Genomic DNA, 26,366 nt, shown 5'->3' with positions numbered 1-26,366 from the left:
AAACTTCTACAATTCTCGGAGAGCGTTCTACTTCATACTGGACAATTCCATTGTCTGATTCGCTTACTTGTCGACTTGATTAAGAGATGGCGCATAAAAATGTTTTTTACTTTCTGGCGGATGCGCCATTTTTCTTGACACGTTGCGGTTGTGTAGGCAACCAGTAACACATTTTAGCGCTACATATACCTTCACCTTGACAATATGAACAAATTTAGGACTCCCGGCTGATTTAAATTTCGGCTTATAAGAAGTGCCGTTCTAATTTTATTTAAAACGTGTAAAATTATAATGTAGAGTAGATAGCTTGTATTTTATATTTTGTCAATAAATTATAGTTATCATAAAATACTTAAAAATCATATTTCAATTAAAAATACAGGGCCCCTTTTATGTATGGAAACGGTCGATTATTAGGTAAAATATAGGAGGCACCGCAAAAAGTTAAATACAAAAGTTATAGGATTTTTAAAAATCTATCAGCGAGTAATAAATTTAAGTATACAGGGTCGTTCATAAAGTTGTGGCACATCAAAGTTTCATTTTTTTAAATAGAACCCACTGTATATTATTACATATTTCAATTCTTCCTTCAATTCTAAGCAAAAATCGAAATACACACAATGTACCTGAAAGCAACCGTTTCTGAGTTATTGATTTTTAAAAATATCACTTAAACAATTCGATTTAATTAATTTCGATGTGTTTGGTTTGATTTAATGATGCCATTCTGCCGAAACTGTAATACTGTTGTAATGGGTTTTTAAATTCCTATTAGCTACTAGTAAATTTAAGTATACAGGGTCGGTCATAAACTTGTTTCACATCAAACTTTATTTTTTTTAAATGAAACCCCCTGTATATTATTGCATATTTCAATTCTTCCTTCAATTTTAAACAATGATCGTAATACACAATGTACAGCTGGTTCCAAAAAAAATGAATACGACTCTACACATTTTTTTTCGAATATTTGAGCAGTGTATGTGTCAAGTATTTTGACATGTTAAGGTGATTGTGATATTGTGTAAAACAACTTTGCTTCTGACAAAGTGGCAAATAAATTTTTCAGAACGTCAGAATCATAGAATATACTGCCCGAAATAATAAAAATGTGTAAAGAGTCGTATTCATTTTTTTTGGAACCAGCTGTCCATAAATTGAAGAATTGAAATGTTAAACGAAAATTTTGTAATTTCCAGACTTGCTATACTCTCATTTTATACATCTATAAATTCTAACTTGGGAACTAATGTCAAATATTTTAAGTATCACAGTTTCGGCAAAATGGCATCGTTAAATGAAACTGAACATATCGAAATTAATTAAATCAAATTGTTTAAGTGATATTTTTAAAAGTCAATAACTCGGAAGAATCGAAATATGCAAAATATACAGGGGGTTCCATTAAAAAAAATGAAACTTTGATGTGCCACGACTTGATGACCGACGCTGTATACTTAAATTTATTTCCCGCTAATAGACATTTATAAACCCTATAACTTTTATATTTAATTTTTTGCGGTACCTCCTATATTTTACCTAATAATCGACCATTTCCATACATAAAAGCTACCTTGTATATAAGTTATAATAATTACTTACTAACAAAAATACCAGATTTTTCAAATAGAACGAGTGTGGCTCATTAGCATAATCAAAAAAAGATTTTTTTTATCAGAAAATGCAATAAATTTAAAAACTGCGTAATTTTCTAAATAAATCGAAGTCTTTAAATTCAACCAATAAAATGAATATCGTATCGTCGGATAACGGATGCATGACAATCAAGCTTAACTCAACAACTTGGAACAAAACCAATTCTAGATTAAGAAATAAATATTATATAATAAGCTCAGAGAATCTCAACAAATGCGCACAATTTCAAATGAAATTCAAATCTGTCAATTGAAACGTCAAACAAAACTGTCATGTCTGGTGGTCATAATGTCCATTCCGTCTCGAATGCATAAATACAGGGTGAGTCTTAAATAAGTGCAAATATTTTCAGGGCTGGTAGATCTCGATAAAAGAAACATATTTCCTCTTTACCATTTTTCACATGTCCAAAATAACCGAGTTATTTAAGTTTGAAAATTAAAAAAAAAAGATTTTTTTTGAAAAAATTTTGAGAGCCACCGGTTTTTTCTGTATTTGCATCCCTTAAGGTGCGTATTCATTATCCGCACGAACGAACGAACGAACGTACGCTAGTGGTATGGACGGGGACCGCACGATAGGACCGCACGAGAAGACCGGAGGCATTTGTTGGCGAACGCCTTTGATGTACCGACTCGAAACGGATGGTCGAGCGAACGAACGAACGAACGGCCGCATGTGTTCGGTCCCCGTCTAAATATACCGCACTTTCATTCGTTCGTTCGTTCGTTCGTTCGTTCGTTCGTTCGGATAATGAATACGCACCTTTATATTGCCGTACCCATACAGTAAAGCCGTAACTATGGTAATATCAGAGATTTAAGAAATTATACCAGGGGGGGGGGGGATTTGCGGCGAACAGGCAGTTCTAAAAAGTTTTGGAAAAATATACAGGGAAATTTAAAAGAAAATGCACGATTTTCAACAATTTTTTTGGCGAAAGAAACCTCATAGACGTGTTCCTGGGGTCGAAATATACCAGCCCTGAAAATATTTGCACTTATTTAAGACTTACCCTGTATTGTATAAATATTAGACTCCTTCCTTAGTCTTTTTATTTAAAATATAGACAAATGTTTGATCATAAAACGATTTAATCATATATTGCACTACTACTAGTATATCTTAAGCATCTTTATACCTAATAAGGCTGCAAAAATACGGGCCATGCTTTGTTTTGTAATCCTTTTTCCCATTTCCTTACAAATATCTACCGGCTTAATTTTGACCTGCACTTTCAATATAACCTTCATTATCTCATCAGACCTAAACAAAAATGATTAGATTATTAGGTATGGTAAAAATGCGACTAAGAGTCTCAGTCTGTCCAGTGAGATAATTTTTGACTTTGACAGATAACATCTAGAAAAATGCCAAAGAAAAGGCAATACACTTTTGAAGTCAATTAACAGCACAACTGTCACAAATGTCACATATTCTTTCACAAAACCAGTGAGCTTACAATCTTATTGCACTGGTCAGAGTATAGTCAAAATTTAAAAGTACGATACGATAAGAAAAAACGGCGTTAAAAAAAATATTATTTCGAAGCTGACTTCCAAAAAATATTTTTTTGTCATATCAAGCTATGGAGGCGCATAAAATCTATTATGCTCTTAATAATCTAGTTGGCGAAAATATGGAATTTTACGTTAAGCTTCATTCAGAACCTCGCAATTAGTGGAATATATTAGTGTAGATCAGTTTCAATTAGTGTAGAAGTTTGTTCCTTTAATTTTAATGTAAGCATTCAGAACATCAAAATTAGTGGTAGATATTTTCAATTAGTAGAAAAAGTTATCAAACTTTTAACTTTTGCACTAATTATACTTCAAAATTTGTGAGAAATGTCATTTTGGCCTTTGATTATCTTTGGTCAAGAGAAATTGTGGTTAGAAATCAAAGTTTTTTGTTTTATAAGCTGAATGTTTGGCTTTCTCTATGGATACAACTGACTAACGCAGACTGTTGCTAGGATATTCTATTAATTTTAGTTGTGTTTTTTAAACATTGTGAATGATCGCAAACTAGAAAGTATAAAGTGTAATTAAAACCACTAATTTATTCCACTAATTGCCTTCTGAATGAAGCTTTAGTATTACAAATTATATTTGACAGTAAGCTTCATAAAAGCTTGCAAAAATTAATAACTTTTAAATTAACGTTCGAGTTTATTTTTGATTGATGCCCTCTAATGGACAAACGAAGCACTTTTGTATAAAGGTAAATTATGTGCAATTGATTTATTTTGATTCAAAGAATACGTAGTTGTTCTGTTCAGGGAATATTGGAAGTCCCTGTATATTTTGTAGGTTTACTTTGGAAAAATAAATTCTCCAAATTTTTTTCCTAAAAACTATGCTTTGTATAAAAAATGTAGTAAATGCCAGAAAGAACATTTTGTGAAAATAAAATCGGTCGTCGGTTGAGATAGAAAATATTTACACTAAAATGTATGTAGGGGTGGGAGTAGTTTTTACCCTTGCCGTACTTTTTCTTGATTTTTGTGAATGTCAAATAATGTTAAAGCACTTAGCAAAACATAGACACCCAAAATCTCATTCAAATCGGAATAACGGTTCTTAAAATATTTGAAAAATTGTGTCGAATGAACTTATTTTCATTCCAAAAATACGTAGTAGGTCTATGTTCACGGAATATTGGGACACTCTGTAGATGATGTATATTTAAATATTTGATGTATATTACCATTTTTCTGTAAATGCTTCCACGGCCGGTGGTGTAGGTGGTCTAAAAGAGAACAAAATAATTTAGAATAATTAAATTTAAGAAATTGAAATTTAAATTACCTTTTTGTTGTCTCAAACAATTCTAGAGGCTGAATGAATGAAATATCTTCCATTGGAGGATGCGCGATATGTTCATCAGCCTTAACTTCTTCGATAGTAACGCTACAAAAATATATTAGTGATTATGTAATTTATTTACGAAATAACGTACATTTTTGGTCTCTTCCTTGGAGTAACGTCTAAATGCCTAGGTGGTTCAATAGCCTCTGCAGCTGGCGGAAACATTTCTGTGATTGTCTCACTAAAAATAAAAAATCTCAACGAAAACTTGATTTGAAAAGTTAAAAAAATAATACTAAACATTCTATAAAGTTTCTTTGTGTTTTTTAAACATAAGTAAACGTAAAAAGAGTAAAATTTTTATAATAGTCTAAGATCCGGCTGCATGATTATTACGCTCATTGTATTTTTAATCAAAACCTATGAATAGGAGAATACACTTTCCACAGGATGCCCGTCAAAAAGTTGCCGCAACTATGTTTAATTAACAATAGTAATAACTGATTTTGGAGACGACATTACGCTATAAATTTTTTGATCATTTATATCTCAAATTAAAGCTACTTTTATTCTGGGTGTCTTATCAAAAACTTGCCGCAAATAGGGGTTGCCAAGGTTCAAAGTTTTTCCTACGAGCCTGGCAACAGTGCGTCGCGTCGGGCATCTGTAGCTCCTATAATAGAAAACTTAGGAATTTTGTGTGCAAAACAAGTATATAATAGTGCCAACCTAAAGTATATAAGAGGATCTATTTCAGGAAAATATTTTAACTTCTACCGGGTGGCTCAAAAAAGTGTAAGTTGATAGGGATGACTGTTTTTAAATAGAACATAAAAATACCTGTATATTACTTCCTTTCTGATCACTTTACATAATCATAAGATATTATTCAATATGTTTCGATAGTTTCAGAGATATTAATTAATAAATAAAAAAAGAAGTGTTTTCAGTCTTTTTTAAAAAAAATATTAAAAATACAAGAAAATCAAAACTATACTCAATATTTACTATTGTTGGTACAGACCTCGGTACAGAACAATTAAGATGGTAATTCTTAATTTAAAAATTTCATTATTTATAACTGTCAACATTTTATAGTCATACTTTTTTGTTAGGTTAGGTTAGGTTAATCCTCCTTAATTAGGCTTATATCCCTAAATTAGAAATTGTATTGTTAAATAGTTTCTTCAAGGTATCTTTTATGTATTTCAGGGTATTAACAGCTGTATAAGCATAACGGTTAATGTTATGATTAACATATTGTACTAACTTTTTACGCACGAAAGGATATTTTTTAACTTCTATCAATCCTTTTCTCGAGGTCAATCTCTAGATGTCATTTACTAAATATTGACTTAAAAATTGTCAAAAATTAACACTAATTATCAGTGGCGGCTCGTGGGTAAAAAATTAGATGAAGAGTTAATTTTATATAAATAGAAATTTTTTTTGGCGCATTCACCATTTTGTCAACTTTTTAAAATATTATTTGAAAATCTTTTGCTGCATTCACCATTTTGTCAACATTTTTTTTTATTATTTATACACTAATACCTATAATATTTTAGTTTTAGTTTGGGCTAAAACGCATTAACTAAAAAGAGATACAACCAGTTTTCCATAAACACATTATTTTGCATTCCAGTGAAAATTTAATTAAATTTAAATTAAATATAATAAACATAATATACAGTGTCCACCATAAAGTTGGATCCATATGGACGTTTTTTTTTATATTAGAGTTTTAAAAAATCTTTTTGTATCAATCACTTCTGCTTTGAAAACAACTTAAAATGCACCAAGCCAAAGTTGACAGCTAACATCTGGGAGCTGTCAAATTCAAAATATTTAAAACAAATTTTTCAAAATTGGTTAAATTATTATTATTTTAAAAAAAGTGACTAACAAAATTATGTTTCAACTTTGACTTGGTGCATTTTAAGTTGTTTTTAAAGGAGAAAATCCATCCATATGGATCCAACTTTATGGCGAACACCGTAATTATTGAATGGCTTCTCCGAAAAACGTTGTAACCGACATTTTTTTCAAAATAGAGATAAGGTTGTAATGAAGTAAGAGTGAAATAAGGTTGTAATTTTCATAGGTAAGTATAGCGTTTTATTCTTGGTTTTTTCACTGAAATTTCGATATTGAAAAAATTGTTGGTTACAACCGAGGGGCCATTCAATTATTATTCAATTATTACATTAATTATTATTACATTAATGTTTACTAAGCAATATTACCCAAAATAAATTTGACTTATTTATATTACTAACCTTACTAAATTTTGTAAATCAGCTCAATTTTTCTGTTCTTTATTGATGCAAACTTATCAGTAATATCGTCATTTAATTAATTAATTATATTCATTAAAGCCTATTTAAACGAACATTTTCATTAAAATTAAGCTTATAGAGTCTAACGTTTTTTACTAAAGCATGGGCTATTGTATTTTGATTTTTTTAATTTCTTAGCATTAACTGACATTTTAAATGTTCTGCAGAATCCCAGTGTTTATGCAAAGTTTATGTATACGTTCATGTATGCGTTGTGCGTCCTGTATGAAAACCGCGACAGACGATGTGCGAAGTTTATTTTCATTTTTACCAAGTGAAAGATTTAGATGTATTTAGTTGCGATAAATGCTTTACGATATCCTACTTTGAAAACTTCGTAAGTACTCAAAACCTGTTTTCACTGGGGAAAAAAAACTCTTTGAAGTTAGGTCTATTCTTATTAATTGTGAAAAAAATTGTCCACATATAGCTATAATCAAAGTAATTCGATTTTGTCTGACAATATAATAGACTATGAGGTCTTTATCGAAATAGGTTATAAATATAACTTTTGGTGCGTTTAGACTTGAGCACGCACGTGCTGAGCGTGCGCGCACGGCATTCGTTCGCGCTCTCGGCCCCGCTCAAATTAAAAACTTATTTTTCGACGAATGAAGTGATCCATTTGTGCGCGCACAGCAGAGTAGTATTGGCGAAAATAATGGACGACCAAGAAATAGTAGAGGCTAAAGTCATTGTTATGCACAGCTTAATTATTAAAAAGAAGAAAAATCGAAAACATCGTCGCTGGTGGCAAACCCAAATTTTTAGAAATCGATATAATTTACTGCAACAACTTAGTGTCTGAGGAGGGCTATGAGCAGTTCAAAAACTTTACAAGAATGACCAGGCCCGACTTGAAATATTTACAAAATTTAATAACACCAAAAATTACGAACAAAAGATACAAATTTTAGAATAGCAATTTCATTAATATCGACATATTCAATATTAATTTTATTTACAAGGTTTTGCCATGCGTTATATTTTTTTTGATTTTTTAATAATACAAAGAATGTTTAACATCCCATAATATAGGCAACTTTTCATATTTTCAATTAATAATAACGAAGATTCATTGATCCACTCCATAATTTTAATAAAGAAAACGAAAAAAAATCACACACGCACGAACTAACGCAGACAAAACAAATTGCCGGTCCAAATTGAGCGTTTGCGCACACATAAAATCCCTTTGAGCACGGACCAAAAGCCGACACCAGACGGCTCACGTTCGTGGCTGCTGGCGCACAGACAGATTCAGAGTGAGCGTGCGCGCACAGCCGTTTACACTTGAGCATTTGCGGAGGATCAGTGCGTGCGTGCTCAAGTCAAACGCATCATAAGATAACTATTTTTTACGAATAATACATGAATACATGAATTTTCCACGAATATGGTGTTTTTCAGTTAAAATTTCCCTTTTCTCTCTGGATCTCGAAATTTCCGCCGAATCGGGAAATTTCCCACGAGTTGGCATCACTGTCGTAATTGACAACAATGACAACGGCATGTCATAACTCTTGAGGATATGATTGACATATTCCTAATTATTTTTATACAAAGATATTTGACCCGTATGAAATATTACAAGCTAATAAATAAATAAATTAAAATTAAAAATTTATTTCTCTTGTTTTTCCGCTGTCTGCCCAGTGTTCGCTGAAATGATAGTAGCCCGCGTAAAATTAAAAATGACACCAGAATGTTGAGTGTATTCGAATTATTTATTTGCATTTTATGAATAATTTAGCTCCAATACCGTCAGTCGCAACGAATGACGCCAACAATTATGATGCAGAATGTATAATATTTCGATTTATTTTAAAGATTATTGCAATTACTTAGATCGTTTGGAAATACTCGTGTGTAGTTATCACAAACCATAATTTGATGTCCCAACTTATATTATTTTCTAAAGTAATAAATCTTAATGTTATGTCCAACAATTTTTCACACCTATACATTATTCAAAGCCAAGATGCAAACAAATACATGAGGTATACACGTGAACAATAATAGTACAGTAATACCATACAATAAAAAAAACGGCTTCAATGACGGCTGGGGAATGACAGCCGATTATAATTTTAGGGAGGTCATGCAAAAATGGTTTTATGTTAATATTAAGTAAATGACATCTAGAGATTGACCTCGATAAAATTACTATCGATTGTCATTCCCCAGCCGTCATTGACGCCGTTTTTTAGATTATACGGCATAATATTACTGTTACAAAAATAAGTATTTTAGAAACAAGGATTGATAGAAGTTAAATATCCTTATATCGTGCGTAAAAAGTTAGAACAATATGTCAATCATAACATCGACGGTTATGTATATTCTGTGTTTGTTATTACCTTCGACAAGGAATACATACAAGGAACCTTGAAAAAACTGCTATTTAACAATAGAATTTCTAAAGTAGGAGTACAAGCACAAAAAAGTATAACCATAACAAAAAATGTTGAAAATTATAATTGCTTCAATTAATCGCTAGACGTGACTTATGGTCGATCATTCGAGGGGAACGTTCCAAAAAAAAAACAGGCACAAAAAAAAAGGTATCTAAAAAACGGTATGGGTCGATAGCGGTTGTGTGGTGTCGTTAAATTCGAAACAATTTGAGATGGCCTGCCTATTTAAAAATAATCATATTTCTATAAATTCAAAACTTTCAAGTTTAAGGCCCGTATTTATAGTTGCATCTCGAGACGCCAAGACGGTCTTGGGCTCTCGAGAGCGGAATCCACAGAATACACAAGCAAAGGTCATTTTGGAGATTGCGATTTTCATTTTGGAGATTGTCATTTTGGATAGTTTATGTTATCTGTGGATAGCACGGGGGTGTCACTTGTATGGGAAAACAGGCAACAGTCAAATTTAAACGTGCCAGGACCAACGACAAAGAAAGCAACATCTGCCAGGCATTGGCTTTCTTTGTCACTCACATTGCTTCAATTATGATACCGCGGCCATTTTGTCAACAAAGAAGCTGGCCGGGCTGTCCTGGCAAGTGATTTAAAACAATTTTGCTTTTTTACAATATTAAATTACCATTTGGATATATTTAATGCGATTATTCAGTTAACTGGTAAGTCAGAAATTACACACAAATACTTTATTCGTAAATACAACTAAGACTTGCAAAAACCTACCAATCGTGGTTTACCCATTCTCCCCGTTATTCAATTACTAATTTGTTTACGGTTTTATACGACTTGTAGTTTTCAGATATTAAATGGAGACATACTTGGTATTAGCCAACCCACAATAAGCCAGATTATCAAGAGGGTGTCCATTTTAATAGCAGAACATTTGGGTGAATTTGTATGATGCAACCATAAATGGTTGAACAGCATTATTATTCCAATGATACTGCCTTCAGCTTGTGCAGATGATAACAACAAATGGGATACATATATTAAGAATATAGATAGAGCTATAAATACATCTGTGAATAAATCCACTGGCGAAAAAAACTCCTGAATTATTATATGGATATATTCCGAAGATTGAAGATGGATAAGTGAGATTATTGACAGTAGAGAATGAAAAGTATTCAATTACCTGAAAAATTGAGAAAAGAGGTCAAAGAACATATAGAAATGGAACAAAGGAAGTATAAAAAAATTATGATAAACATATAGATTTAAAGGTATCACAAAGATAGGAGACATGGTCTATATGAAAAGTGCTACTAAATATAAGGGACTATTTACATTTACTATTTTATGATAACTAATAATAGACTATAAGAAATTACTTTGTTACATACAAAAATATGTTACATGTAAATATATAAACACTAACTTAACACTAATAGAAAAGTAAATAAAATTATTATATAGGTACTAGTTACCTTGGAACATTACTTAACATATTACATAATTACTAGATATACATATATTAATACAATAAATACATTAATTTGCAAAATGTTGAATAAGATTTCTTCAAAAATCTAACCCTTTTTATTTATAATTGGAATGTGTAAATTAGCATCTTCAAAATTATCTAAATTTTCCCTTAAACCAATATTATGAAGAACAGCTGTAGCACAAATAATAGCAACAGTTGTTTTGTAAACCTCGGAGAAATGGAAGACGTTTTTACCAAGTCCCAAATAGCCTTTCAACATTTCGCTTTCTTCTATGGTCAAAGTTATACCTGGTTTCTTGTTGATTACCTAGCTGTAGAACAGAAGTCAATAGAATTGGCCTACATCTATATGCATTGTCTCCAAGAAGTAAATCACGAATATCACGCCTTTCCATTAGCATTCTTAAATTACTTGATTGAATATAACACTATCATGACTTGACCCTGGATATCCAACTATAATATCCATAATTTCCCTTTTGGGACCTGAACATTTAGACTAAAAAAAATTTTTGCGATTTTGAAATACTCCACATTATTGCATTATTCTTGATTATCTGGCTTATTGTAGGTTGGCTAACACCACGCAAGTCTCCATTTACCATCTGAAAATTACAAGTCGTATAAAACTGTAAACAAATTAGTAATTGAACAACGGGGAGAATGGGTAAACCACGATTGGTAGGTTTTTGCAAGTCTTCAATTTATAAGAGGTAAAATAGTTTCTGTAATTGTAGCCTTGTTAAACCTATATTGGCATAAATCCCCCCTCGCTAAACATTTCTATTGGATTTCCTGCATCCCGTATATACCTTTTTGGAACTCGAAGACGATTTTCTTCTTCCACATGGTCCAAAATATCCTCAAACTCTTCTAACATATTCAAAATTCAAAACTGTTTAATCAGACAAAACGGATTTACAAGGGATCTCTTCTTTTTTTATTTTGTTTACTAAAAAAGTTAGGTTAAGAAACTATCCACAGATCACATAAACTATCCAAAATGACAATCTCCAAAATGAAAATCGCAATCTCCAAAATGACGTTTGCTCGTGTATTCTGTGGATTCCGCTCTCTAGAGCCCAAGACCGTCTTGGCGTCTCGAGATGCAACTATAAATACCAGCCTAGGTCACTCTGTATACATAAATAAATAATTATTGATTTTTAAAATATTATTCGCAAACTAGGAAGAGGGAAATGAAATAATCGTTGTCATCTCACAGAGATGATAGGTGTTAGGTAATATTACAGTTGAGGGTTGGAACATTTAGTGTTACACAGCAAAATAAAATTACACTAAATCACCACAATACACCAAAACACTTTTACTTTTACACTGGACGCGCGTTTCGCTAACCATTTTTTTTTTCGCTAACATGGTTAGCGAAACGCGCGTCCAGTATTTAGGTAATAGCTTTGAGACTACCGTTCGAGACCTATTAATATTATTTTGGTTTGTAAGTTTTGGTTTCTGAGACAAAGAATATTATTAAAGGTAAAGTAAATAATGTTTCCCCATTATTTCACTAGTGTTAACTAAAGCATGTTATTTTGTTTTCCTGTTGTAATATTCTGTGCTAAAGCTTTCCCTTATTTATTTCACCTCAGAATTATATTATATAACATGTGTATGTATTTAATGGAATCGATTTATGCTGTTAATAATTTCAGTTTAAAAGTAATAATGTATACACAGGGTATCCCACTTAAGATGGATACAAGCCAATATCTTGGTTGTTTGTTGAGCGATCTTTTTCATTTTTGGCAGGAGGTTTTATGGCTATAAGACGTACATTTTGCCCAGGGTAAGAAATGCGATACCTCATAGACGTACGTTTTGATGGGGTTTGATATTTTTCGAGTCGAGAGTAAACTACCCATAGGACAGTATTTATTTCAAATCTGATAAATTATATTGAATTCTCCTTACCTAAGATACTTAAGTTCTAATTTTGATAAATATTGATACAGGGTGTGTCATTAAAATAAGACATTTTTATTATTATTATTATTTTTTAAGTACTTACTACGCCACTGGATAAACAACTGGTTTATTATCAATAACCAATTATCAATTAATAATCGTTTTTTTATGGTGGTTTGGTCGAAGATGTTGACTTTTAGTTCGTTATAGTTTTATAAATCTTTGTTTAGAGCATATTTTTCAAAGGTAATAGTGATTGTTTTAAATATATCTAACTATTTGGATTTTTTAAAATATTCCTCAATAAAACGAATAAAAATCATATTTCAGATTCCCTTGAAAACTGGGTTTTTAAATTATTTTGTAACTCATTTTATTCATTTGTATTAGCAAACTTAAAAAACAATTTTTTAAAGTAAACAAAATAAATTGAAAATATTTAGTTTTTTAGTATGACGACCCTTATTGTTATACTGCAAATTTAAAAATATAACAGGTATAAATACGCAGTAGGCTGAATCAACACCGGGCAACCACCGATATAGTCGAGATGGAACGTAACAGTCTTTTTCGTGTTTAGCGTGCAATAGCGAATGATGCTTTTTTCGGGACAGGTTTGAAGTGTGGCTAAGAATAGCTATTTAAATAACAGTTTTGCTGACGGCTATTTGACAGCAGCTATACATACCGAGGTCGCTTTCTTGATTCAACTGGTGGTTCCGAAGCAATTTCGGAACTTCTAGCTCCTATACCTTGAAACGAAGGTGTATCGATCAATGGTGTGATTGTACGCCCTTCAGATCTAATGGTAAGAGGAGTGCCTGACGTTCTAAAAATGAAATAATATGTAAGTTATACAATTAAATATATTAAGTTAAGAAGCTATAGAAACAATCAAAGTATCAAAGATATGTAAGACCAAAAGGCTTATCAGATTTTTTATTTGAATTTTGTACAAAATACTCGGGCACACATAAAAAAATTGTTTAAAAGTGATAGACAATAATGTCTCTCATTTCTTGAAAATTAAATTAATTAAGCGTGTAAACTTTGAATAAAACGATCAAGAAAGGAGCAAAAACAGTTTTATTTGTATCCATTTTTGTTTACACCTGCCCACGTACTATTTGTAAATTGAGTTGCCTATATTGTGTCATGTATCAAGCGATGGCGCCATCTGTTATGTTTGTTAAATCTATATCGGTCGATAAAAGGTTTTTCTTTTTCTGTCAATCAAGCTTATCGATCGGTAAAGATGTTTTCTAAATGTAATGTTGATCTCCTGGACAACAAAATAACAATTTTAATTTTAAACCATTGCCTGGAAACTTATATGGTGAAATTTTGATAAAATAATTTAGTACACACTAAAAACACGGTATGTCGCTAGTGGTAAGAAAAATAATTTTTAGAGGTTACTAGTTTATTTGGTTGCCTGTGATATGCATATACAGGGTGTTTCCTAATTAATCTAAAAAATAAAAAATCGTTAGAAAACGAATTAAGGCGGGCTCTTAATAAGTATATTTATTTTTTTCTCGACAACCGTTTGATGAACAAGAAAAACGCAAAAGATCAATTTTGTTGAAAATGGATGGCCAGTCAAGAAAAAAATATATTTTCTTTAAAAAAGCAGTGGTATACCATTTGTGTTAAGCAAAAAAAATCGATTTTTTAATTTTTAACACCCTGTAGATCAGAAAGGAAGTACTTTAGACCCAATGGTTATATAAAAATTGTTTTAATAACACATGAGGAATCACACCATAATTTTTTTAGACTAATTCGAAAACACCCTGTATATTGTCAACTTGACAATGACTGCTGATAAATCAAAAAATACCTTTTCAGTGAAAAAAGCCTGATTTTCGCAGGAAAAAATTTGATTTTTATTGAATTTGGGCCTGCGTTTGCAAATACTCGTTTGTTTTTTAATTTTCTGCCTATCTAAATTTTAAATATCATAGTCAGAATTAGTTTTATTATTTATTCTGCCTATCTAAATTTTAAATATCATAGTCAGAAATAGTTTTATTATTTATTAACTGTAAAAATGGTGTTTTCTTGTTGTGTTACATCTTGCGAAGGATCTAACAAAACTCCAAAAATGTACGTGTTTCCAAAAGACTATAAGGTATGTATCTTAGATAAAAGAAAAATATATGGTATGTATTCGTTGTTTGATTTTTTTTCGTTCGCTTTAAAATTTATAAATCTCGGTCTATTCATTAGACAGCCAGTCGACTTACGATCATTTGCATGAAACTCTGTAAAATAAATAAAAAAATAAATTGTAAAATATATATATATTCTTATGTTTTATTAAAGTTACTCTGATATACTAATATATCAGTGTAATTTTAAAAATAAATCCTTTGAATTCAAATATAAACAAAAAAAACATTTACAGCAGAAAAGGCGAAGGCGCTGGGTTAAACGTAGCCTCCACTAAAAGCACGGAGGGGCGCTTTGACCCAAAATTTTACTATTAAGTTTCATATCTATCTTAATAGTAGATTATTTTCTTTTATCTATGACTGTGACATAATATTTCCATAACATGAAACAAATATTAAAGCTAAACATAAAATAAAAATATTTCGATTACCTTAAAGATTCTACTTCTTCAGGACCTCGAGCGACATCTATTGCTGATAAACTAACATCCTCTCTTGGCCAAAATTCTTCTATACGTGCAAACTTTGGCACTTTAAAGTTTAAATCTACTGGCAATCTTTCCGGGAAGAGCTCCTAAAGCCAGAGAAATAGTACTATAAAATTAAATGGCGTAAATTTTATTCGGTAATGTCAGACTATGGTCAGAGTAATTGGTTTGGAGTAATGTGAAAGCTTCATTCAGAACCATGCAATTAGTGGAATAAATTAGTGGTTTCAATTACACTTTATACTTTTTAGTTTACGATCATTCACAATATCTAAAAAACACAATTAAAATTAATAGAATATCCTAGCTACAGCTTGGGGTAGTCAGTTGTATCCATAGAGAAAGACTAATATTTAGCTTATAAATCAATAAACTTTTGATTTCTAACCACGATTTCTCTTGACGGATGATAATCAAAGACCAAAATGACATTCCACGCAAATTTTGAAGTATAATTAGTGGAAAAGTCAAAAGATTGTTTACTTTAAAACTAATTGAAAATTCCTACCACTAATTTTGACGTTCTGAACGCTTAGGAGGGGAGTTAATCACCGCGACCTTATAGATCTATTGTGTGTTTCTGAACGCTTACATTCAAATTAGAGGAACAAACTTCTACGCTAATGGAAACCACTAATTTATTCTACTAATTGCGAGGTTCTGAATGAATCTAAAGAATGTTTTGAATTTGACCGTTGCCTATGATAAGAGCTTGTTAACCAGGTTTTACCTGGTTAACAAGCTCTTATCATCAACGCATAACACAAATTTCTTCACTTTCAATATAATGAAATCATGATTTTACTAATGCTTGTTAAAAATCGCATTATTGTTAATATTACACGTCGTATTAGGTGTAAATATGGGAAAGCATAGCAGAAAAATTTTGAAAAAATTAGAATGAAATTATTGCAATATTATACCGCGAGATCAATTTAAAATAACAATGGTGCTACTACTTTTCAAATGAAGCAACAGCACAGTAATTCTAAAAATTATAATGGAGCAGGTTAAAAATAAACGTCTACCATCGGCCTTGAATCACCCTGTATATAATTATTTAAAAAACTATATAGGGTATTTCAAAAAACATGTGCCATCTCTCGTTGGGAAATTCCTCACGTAAAAATAAGATTTATTTTCCATATCAACATGGGTCCGATTCTGCTTTATTTCGTAACTAAAAAACGTTAAAGTCTCATTTTTCGAATTATAATTTTATTCCAAGTGCTTTTAGCCGATCCGAATGAAATTTGGAGGGTAAAATTTACTATGAGCGCGACATATTTTAATGCTCAAAAAAGTGTTGACAGATTCACCAGGGCCGTGCATATGGGTTATCACTGGAAAATTTTTCTAAAAAAAACATGTGCGCCACTGACTTTTTTCCTCTTATTAGAGCATAGGCTATTTACTGCTGATTAAAAGTTAGATCTTGATATTTTGTCCATTTCCATCTCCTCGATGAAATAAACGCAGTTTTATTATTCAGAATTATTAAAATTAAAATATAAAATTAATAAAAAATTATTTATTTAATGTAGTTTATTACTAAATTTTATTCAAATTTGAATACCCTATATGTACTACCTACCGGTGGCTTATTAATTAATACAAATGCTGCTTTTCTTGGTAACAGCAATACTTGCCCAGGATGTCTGATTGGTTCAGCTCTTACTGGAGTCTAAAAAATACAGTAATTTATTAAAGCAAAATATGTTAATAAATACCCTATACAGGATTTTTATTTTAAAATTTACACCATATAATCTTTTTTTACAAAATATGATCATGTCTCAGACTAAAGTTATAAAGTAACAACAGTACAAGAGTACAAGTGACAAAAATACGCTGTTCGAATACAATTCATTCGCAAACTCTAGTGCAGAACTAGGTTCTTCTGATGTTAGACTATACCTTCATTCCCGAGAATCTATAATTGTTGTCAGAAAATATGCTGTTTTATATCTTTTATGAAACAGCTGTATGTTGATCAAGATCACTTCTGCCTTCTGCAATTTATCTTCTGGTTTTTTCCAAATTTCTACCGACATTTCGGTCTGCAGTAAGTACTTTACACTTTCAGTGTTTCTAAGTACTTTGACATTAGATACTAATTTCATTATCAAGTTAAGACTATTTCCGAACAATGGTGTATTTATTTTTTCGTACTTTTGTGCTTAGGCATAAGTGCTTTACTTTTATGCCTAGGCGTTAAAATGACAAAAATTAATACTTTTCTGACGTTTGAAAAAAAAAATCCTTTCGATCTAAGCGAGCGACTTTTTTGTGGAATATATTGTGACCGATATGGAAAAATGACGGCGCACTAGAATTGTTAATGTTATCTGTATCGGGCAGAGTTACGAAGATTTGGCCATTTAGTATAGGAATTTTAATTGTAGACAAGCCCTAATTATTTGGAAATCCGATTTAAATCATTTCTATTAAAATCAAAAAAATCTGTTATAGTATAAACAAATCTGATTTTTTAAAATCATTTTTGCCAACCCTGGAAAATTAACCTTGTCGATTCGTATGGGCGAAAATGTAACAAAAATGTAAACTAGCAAAGTGGCAATTATTTTTATCTCTCCTTTCCATTAGTTTTGGAATTTTAGAAAAACTAAACTACTCGAAAATAATAAGTCCATTATTAAAAGTCTTAAGAAAAAACCCAAATAGTACGCTAAAGAAATCTTATTATTTTCGAGTACCGTAAAATGGGGTGAATAGAAACATAGTGGTGAATAGAAACAAAATTTCTGAAAAAAATCAAATCACGATTAAAAATATTCAAAGTAAAAAGAGTCGACATATCTAATTTTTCTATCATTGGTAATACACAATAAAATGTAAAAACTATATTTTTATCTGTGGCAGCACTGTTTCTGTCAATCAGCTGATCAATAAATGTGAGATCGATTTATCACCTATTTTGTATGGCGCGAAAACTTTATAAATAAAATATTTATTTTAAAGTAATACATAAGCTGGTACATGTAAGTTGTCATATTATATGTATTGTTATTTATTGTTAAACCTACTTAAATATGTAATAACTTACTGTTTCTAATCACCTTGTTGGAAGTAGAATAGATAAAACCTAAACATCAATGTGTGTTTCTATTCTCCCCAATAGCAGGTGAATAGAAACACAAATGTTATTTTCATTTAATATTTATATGCATATTTTTCAAAAATCAAATTATATGTATACGCAAAGAACAAACAAAGACCCATGTTTTAAAATATTCGGGAAAATAATACCACATTTTTATCAACCGGTATATCGCTAATAGCCTACGAAACTGTTTCTATTCACCCCATTTTACGGTATTTTATTTTTTTTTCTAAAATTCCAGAACTAATACAAATGAGAGATGAAAATAATTGCTTAATAATGAAGGGCAAATCGTTGTAAATACCTGTGGAGGAACAACCAAAGGCGGTTCCGCCTGAACTGCTGGCACTTCAGGCTCTTGCGGAACTACAGCAATATCCTCATCCTAAAATAATATTATGAGAAACTTTTATAATTAAATATCATTTTTATCATTAATCTAATTAGTTATTTATTTTTTCATTGTTTCCTGATGGGAACCAAATGAATTTTAGAAAGAATATCATCGAATGAAAATGGCGTAAAGCTGGCAATAGACCAGCATACATGTGAGTCGACATGCATGACATTCATGTATGAGAACACAAGAACAAAATGATATCAGTCTCTATTATGAATTTTGTCAAACAAGTAGATAGCTGCCCACAGACGGGCATATACCGATTTAGTCATCGAAATTTGTGGTCTGAATTTTAACAGGCAAGACAGTGAAAAAGAGATAAAAGTTGGGTCGATACTTTTTTTCTATGCGGAATTGCTTGATTTCGCATCAAAATTTCAAACCGCACAAGTAGGCGTTAACGAAAAATGTTGCACCTATGGTTGGAATTTTATTTTTCACTATTAGTTACTCATTTTACTACAGCTGTAATAGATTATATTTAGCTTCGATATATTATCTTCATTTCAGTAGTATACATAAAGTTTTTAAAATAGCTTATATTTTTCTACACACATTTTCCTACAAATGTATAAAACCGGCAACACTATATGTCGCTTTTGATTTTGTCTCTCTGTCTCTCAACTGGTCATTTATATTATTCTCTGTCACACGCATTAAATTCCAGACCACATAGTTTGGATGACCAGCAGGGTATGTGTTCATATTTGTATGCCATTTATGTCAGCCTTTAGAACTTTTTTTTTTCTAATTCTAAATTCTAATTCTATGTCAGCCTGTTAGTCTTTTGCTCTACCGGACTCAATCTTGAGGCACCAGGGGGCAACCCATTATATTCTCGTCTCCCTTACCAGGGACCTAATTTTCATCTGGTCGGGCCCTCTTTTCCAATAAAATTCAAAAATTCAAGAAATTATGAATATTTTACAACCTTTAACGGGCCCCCCAGACCACCGGGCCCAAGGCCCGAGCCTTATGGTAAAATAGGCCCTGAGTGGACCGACTAACCCTGTATCCGTGTATCACCAGCTTTGCCAGAACTCAGAATGTAAAGATATCGAGTTGGCGAGTCATCAACTCAGGGAGGAGGGCCATGGTCAGGTTTTCACAATAGGAATTGACCCTAAATCCAAGGAGGCAATATATTAAGAGATATATCCTGTATTATAAATCCGATAAGTAACCAAGTTAAAGAGGTGAAAGTGGAGACAGATCCTCCAGCCTCCACCTCAAGAGTACCTCAGCCGGTACAAACTCCTCGACTGTAAAGGACACGGAGGGCTAAACCTCAACCGTAGAAGGGTGTATACCCTCGTAGGAGGTAGATGTCCACTCCTCGCAGGATGAACAGTTGTCAGTGAAGAATGGGAAATACCCTGTACCCTCTACAACGTAAGATGTATGATGAGTTATAGACTGTATGATGAGTAGACTCTTTAAGCTCGCGGTGATTAACCCCCCTTCCACTCCTTCTACATTCTAGTCTTTTGCTAACTGTTAGCGCCATTACCAATTGAGGCTACCAGCGCCAAAAAGGCCTAATCCACAAGCTCGAAAATTTGAGCTGTATGGTATTTATTTAATTAAATTCATTTTATATGTGTATTAATAATAATAATTGCATGAAAACTATTAATGGCTAAAGACAATGGAAGCCCGAAATTCTTTTATTTTCAAGGATTCTAAAACGACCCGTGCTATAATTCAAACTGAAATGTTATTTATACGCTCTTTTGATTCGATAGTACAGTACCATATACAACCAAAAAACGGCGTCACATTGGCCTCGATAATAATTTCCGAGGGCGGTCTCTTATTAAGCGACATCGTTTTTATAAATTGAGATAATCAAAGACTCGCCAAGTAAGCTATTTAGTACAAAATCTTCTTTGAATTTTTTTTAATGACAGTTGACTCGTGAAAGCTTTTTATTTTTTTTTTCAAATAAACATTATTTCTTGTGAAATTTTTATGTTAGTTTTTATTAGGGATCGGCCATACAGAAATTATTATCGGTTGTCAGGCCGTTGATGACGCCGTTTTTCTATGCATTATGAAATAAGTTGTTACATTCTTCTGAATATGTCTTTGTAACTACCATACGCTCGAAAAAAAAACGTCACCAAAGACGGCTGGGGAATGACAATCGATGACAATTTAGGCGAGATCAAGACTTAGACACCATTTACTTGACCCGTAAACTTCTTTATTTTTAACGCCAACTGGCAGTAAGGCCTTAAGAAAAAACAATTTCTTGGAAATAGATTTGTGTGTCTAAAAACGTTATATTCTTTATTAATCTTTCTATAATTAGCGTTAATTTTTAACAAGTTTTATGGGAATTTTTAGTAAATGACTTCTATGACGCCGTTTTTTTTTCAATTATATGGTATTAACTCTAAAGAGAATATTCCAATTATGATAATGGAATAGATCCTTGCTGTGCAAATGTTTTTTTTTTTAATTCGCTATAATGCGCGCTATAAAATGTAATAAATGTGCGCTATAAAATTTTACCAGTCGTATTATACATACCCTTTGAGGAAGAACCACAGGCGGTTCCTCTTGAACCATTTGTACTACAGGCTCTTGCGGTGCTACAGATACATCTACCTCCTAAAAATAAATTATCAAAAACGTTTAGAACTAATAATTCGCAATATAATACAAGTGGAGCTGGTACTGGTATTTCAATTTGTGGCTCTTCTAGCAAAATGGCTGCTTCCTTCAATGGAACTACTGGTGGTTCAATTTCTGCCAATTCTTGAGGCGGTACTTGAGGGACTTCCATTGGAAGAGGTTCAGGAATACTAATTTATAAAGAAAAAAAGAAATAAATAAATACAAGAAATGTACGAGAAAAATAAACTTTACCCTCTTTCAATAGGGCGCATGTCGACTTCTAATAAATTGAAATCATCATCCAATCTGTACATTTCCTAAAAAATATATGGATTATTCTCTAAAATACAGGATGCTACAAATTCGGGGTCCGAGCATTGTATCTCGGAACCCGTAATAGATACGAAGATGATTAAATTGGGGCAAAGTTGCGCCATGGGCTGTTCACCAAGATGCCATCAAAAAAGGTTTAAAAATTTCAAGGACTGCTGAGTTTTTTGAAAAAAAAAGGATTTTTTTGAAAATCAATTTTATTTTTTCCCGTCGTTATTTTTTAGAAAATCATAGTTTTTTATTTTCTAAGAATTGCGCATTCTCGTAGCCACTTTATTAGGGCTATCTGATAGGATTAGCTATATCGATTATAGATTCACTGATAATTTGTGTGATACAGAGGCCAACTTATTTTTTTTAAATACGGACCTGCATTTTTTATTTCAGACTTTGAAAGAACTCGGTCTCCTGAGTACAATGATATGCCACACTTTATACTTTTTTTTGGATACCTTAACAGCAACAAAACTACTTAATTATTATTTAAAATAATTTCCGACTCTGATTTTTTAATTATTTAGTCTGATTATATTCATCGCAACAATATTGATCAGCGCTAATTAACACTGAATAAGGAAAATTGAACCAATTGAAAGATTCAAAGAAATAATATCCAGATCAGCAATTTAAAGATATTATTTTTAACTTTTTTTATTGTGAATTTGAAATCTCTATGTACGATCTAATAATTTGCATAATATTAATCGTAGTTATTTTGAATAAATTAACTGCTACAAACTAGTTTCTAATGCTCTACATGTTCGAAAGGGTTACCACCCTCACTATTGCACAAATTTATTTTTCGTTCAATTTTATTTATAGTGTTGATTTCACTTTTACAAATGACGTCAAGTAATGATAAAATGGTGGATCCGCTTTAATAAAATGGCGGATGCGCTTTAATAAAATGGTGGACGCGCTTTAAAAAAATGGTGGATGCGCTTTAATAAAATTGTGGACGCGCTTTAATAAACCAAAACAAAGCAACGCTTTATTGTGCAAAAAGCCAAAACAGCTTCATCGACAAAGCAATCACAAAACAAACAAAAGCACAAAAAAATATATACAAACAACAAATCATACAATTCAAAAAAATTTAAGTCATTATAATTACAAAAAGTACATACATGAACAATTGCAGAATAGTAAGCAGTAAATAGATATAATTTAGTTACAAAATTTTAGAGTTACAAAAATTTAAATTTTTTAAATACTTGACCTTTGACCAGTGTGTGAGATGATCAAAATTTCAACCAACCAAACCTCAAAATTGTTCATGATTAAACATCAACAAAAAAGTCGTTTACCGCATATAGGGCTCTCTCCAGTAAGTATGATTTCAGAGCTTTGCGAAATGCGGGAAAGAATGAAAGCGACTTGATATTCAAAGACAGATGATTGTACATTTTTTTGGCATTGTGCAGTATTGAGCCTTTAACTAGTTCTAAGCTCGGGGTTGGCAGATAAAGATCGTGCTTCGCATTCCTAAGTGGATAGTTATGGGATGGCCTTTCGGGAATAGCAGATATTGTTCTTGCGGATTAAGCAAACGGATTCAAAAATGAATAAAGAAGGAAGAGTCAGTACCTATTTTGAAATGTTTAAAGAAATTCTGGCAGTGAGTTCTACTGTTCAGTCCCAATAAACATCGAACTGCTTTCTTCTGAAGTCTGAAAATACGATCAAATTTTGTTGCGCAGCAAGTACCCCAGAACGGAAGGGCATAACGAAGATGTGACTCAAAAAGGGCATAATAGGCTATTCTAGAGGTTGATAACCAGGTTTTAACCAATCTTTCAATGATCTTAGATAATGCAGGCAGGAGTGCAATTGGGCGATAGTTCGAAGCTTCATCTTTATCTCCTCCTTTATGCAGCGGAATTATTATTGCTGTCTTAAGGCAGTTTGGAAAAACTCCTTGTTGGAATGACTCGTTAATTAAAGTAGTAAGATGGATTAATGTGCATTCAGGAAGTTCAGAGAACATTTTGAGAGTGAGCCCATCAGTCCCAGATGAGGATTTGTTTTTAATACTATTAATTACACTACGGAGCTCATCTAATGCTACGGGCGTGAAGAAAAAACTGTGTAAATTCTCATTTGTTTTAGGGAGATATGAAAGTAAATCATGGGAAGGAGTTATGGTGTTCACTAAATTTTTAGCCACATTAACAAAGTAAAAAAAATGGTGGATGCGCTTTAATAAAATGGTGAACGCGCTTTAATAAAATGGTGGATGCGCTTTAAAATGGCGGATTCGCTTTAATAAAATTCATGAACTGTTCCATTTCGACATAAGATTCAAGTCTTACCTGTGTCCTAGGCATTTCTTCCCTAATTGTAATTTCTCCCGCCCTTGCCTGGAGAATAGCATCGCTTTCAGGTGGCAGTTCGGTAATCTGCAGAGGCTCTAAATTAAAAGGCTGTACATCCGGCTGTCTAATGCTTCTGGTTTGTAAAACCCTGAACAAAATTCTCATTTATCAAATTAAATTCTTAGACCGAGTGTCTCACCCCTATAACTTTTTTGTGAAAAGTGGCTCACCCCTATAACTTTTTTATTTTTTTCAGACAAAAAAACGAGATTTGGTATGTTACTATCTGACATAAATTAGGATTGATTGACATATTCAAATTGTCTTCATAATCACTTCCAGTTTTGCCGGGAATGACTACAACTTTTGATTTTTAGATGGAACCCTCGGTATTTTTTTACTTTATGACACTCTAAAATTAAATATTAGTGTACAATCTAGAGTGTATTAAAAACACAAATTTTTAATCAAGGATCCTTGGAAAAATTGATTTGATCGTCTAATGTTTTTCGTATCTTGTCCTGGCCGGTTAAAAGATGCCCAAATCGTATTTTTAATCATATATCTCAGTTTTTTTCAAATAGAACAAGGGTGGTTCATTAGCACATTTAGAAAAGGCATTTTTTACGAATAAATTGGTACTACACACTTGGTATTTCGAGTCAAATTTTCATTATGGACCGCATGTTACAACTTCAAATAACCCATATGCAAAAATATCAAAAGTTGATATTTGATATGTCATTCTATCGAATAATGTAAACAAATACCAAGGGTTTCATTTCAAAATCAAAAGTTATAGTCATTTCCAGTGAAACAGAAAGTGACCAAAAAATTGAACACGTCAATCAATCCTGGTTTATGTCATATACTAACGTACCAAATCTCGTTTTTTTTATCTGAAAAAAAAAACTAAAAAAGTTAAAGAGGTGAGACTTCTGAGAAAGGCCCGGTATATTATGTATAGTTACCTTTCTAAAGATTGTGGGGTTTCAGCATCTGGCTTTTTCTTTGTAATTTTAGTTCTTGGTTTGGCTTTTGGTTTGGGCAATGTTTCCCCATATTGATTTAGTGCTATCTCACGATTCCTGATTATTTTATCGATTTCCACTATAGGAAATTTAAAATAAATCGAATATGATGACATTCCTTATATAAATTTACATATAAAATGACAGCGATCTTCATTTCATAGCCATCGCTGACGCCGTTTTTATTTCGATCATACGGTACTTATATTTTACAGACAAAATAACAACAATCTTCATTTCTAAACAGCTATCTCTGACGTCGTTTTTTCTTCGAACGTTTGGTAACGCATAATAAAAAAAACAGCGTCGGTAGGCTTTGAAATGACGCACAATGACATTCCTAGTATAATTTTCCATATAATATGACAGCATTTTTCATTTCCCAACCATCTCTGACCCCGTTTTTATTGAATCGTATGACGCCGTTTTTTTTTCGATCGTCTGGTACCGTATGATAAAAAAATCGCGTCTAGTATAGATCTTGAAATGACGCTCGATGATATACGATATCAATTTTAGAGATAAAATGACAGCAATCTTCATTTCTAAGCCATCTCTGACGTCTTTTTTTTTCTCGATCGTTTGGTACCGCGCATGATAAAAAACAGCGTTTGGTAGGCTTTGAAATGGCGCTCGATGACATTCCTCGTATAATTTTACATATAAAATGACAGCAAACATCACTCTGTGAAGCTATCTCTGACGTCGTTTTTTTTTCGGTACTTTTTATATATAAGTATAAAAGATATACTAATAAAAAAATATAAATCTCTGTACTATAATAACAAGATATAAAACGTACCTTGGAGCAAAAGAACTTGTTTCTTATAAATTAAACAGACGCCGTGTATTAAAATGGAGGACAGTCTCAGTGAAAACCTTTTTTTCGGATTTAACGAGTTATTCGTAACAAATTCATTGATGCAGTTACTAAAACATTTAGCGTTAACATAAAAGATAGACACACTCTATTGTTTATTACCATAATGCGACGATATCGCATTTTCTTACATCGTAATTTGATAATCTAGATATTCCCAATGTAGCGGCCCGCCATGGAAGGGCGAATCTCATTTTATGTTGCGGATGCAACAGTATTATATTGAAGAACATTGTTTCTAGAAAAAGTCTACAGAAATTTTGAATACTAGCAACCTATTAACTAGAATTAATATCTAATTTACTTACCTATTGAACGACACAAATTAATCCTCGAAACTTCTAACGAACTTTGCAATATTCGTTTTTCAGTTAACCGAT

The 26,366-nt window shown here is 31.9% G+C and overlaps 1 protein-coding gene across 1 annotated transcript in view; it reads right to left on the bottom strand.

Annotated features, from left to right (window-relative positions):
- The window catches only part of LOC115881249 (titin-like), a 29,430-nt gene extending 3,074 nt beyond the window's left edge, over positions 1 to 26,356 (bottom strand). Inside the window, exons 1-16 of the mRNA XM_030898666.1 lie at positions 26,295 to 26,356; positions 26,089 to 26,224; positions 25,909 to 26,036; positions 25,047 to 25,185; positions 24,073 to 24,223; positions 21,680 to 21,744; positions 21,474 to 21,615; positions 21,341 to 21,421; positions 18,710 to 18,790; positions 16,876 to 16,965; positions 15,225 to 15,367; positions 13,305 to 13,445; positions 4,621 to 4,710; positions 4,470 to 4,571; positions 4,369 to 4,410; positions 2,801 to 2,925 (exon numbers count right to left, since the gene is read on the bottom strand). Coding sequence (XP_030754526.1) covers positions 2,801 to 2,925; positions 4,369 to 4,410; positions 4,470 to 4,571; positions 4,621 to 4,710; positions 13,305 to 13,445; positions 15,225 to 15,367; positions 16,876 to 16,965; positions 18,710 to 18,790; positions 21,341 to 21,421; positions 21,474 to 21,615; positions 21,680 to 21,744; positions 24,073 to 24,223; positions 25,047 to 25,185; positions 25,909 to 26,036; positions 26,089 to 26,219 — 1,651 coding nt within the window. The 5' untranslated portion in view covers positions 26,220 to 26,224; positions 26,295 to 26,356. The remainder of the gene's footprint in view (positions 1 to 2,800; positions 2,926 to 4,368; positions 4,411 to 4,469; positions 4,572 to 4,620; positions 4,711 to 13,304; positions 13,446 to 15,224; positions 15,368 to 16,875; positions 16,966 to 18,709; positions 18,791 to 21,340; positions 21,422 to 21,473; positions 21,616 to 21,679; positions 21,745 to 24,072; positions 24,224 to 25,046; positions 25,186 to 25,908; positions 26,037 to 26,088; positions 26,225 to 26,294) is intronic.
- Positions 26,357 to 26,366: the final 10 nt, after the last annotated feature.

The sequence above is a fragment of the Sitophilus oryzae genome, unplaced genomic scaffold (assembly GCF_002938485.1).
Source record: "Sitophilus oryzae breed Bouriz unplaced genomic scaffold, Soryzae_2.0 scaffold_170_pilon_pilon, whole genome shotgun sequence".
NCBI lineage: Eukaryota > Metazoa > Arthropoda > Insecta > Coleoptera > Curculionidae > Sitophilus > Sitophilus oryzae.
This window is presented reverse-complemented; position numbering and strand designations above follow the sequence as displayed.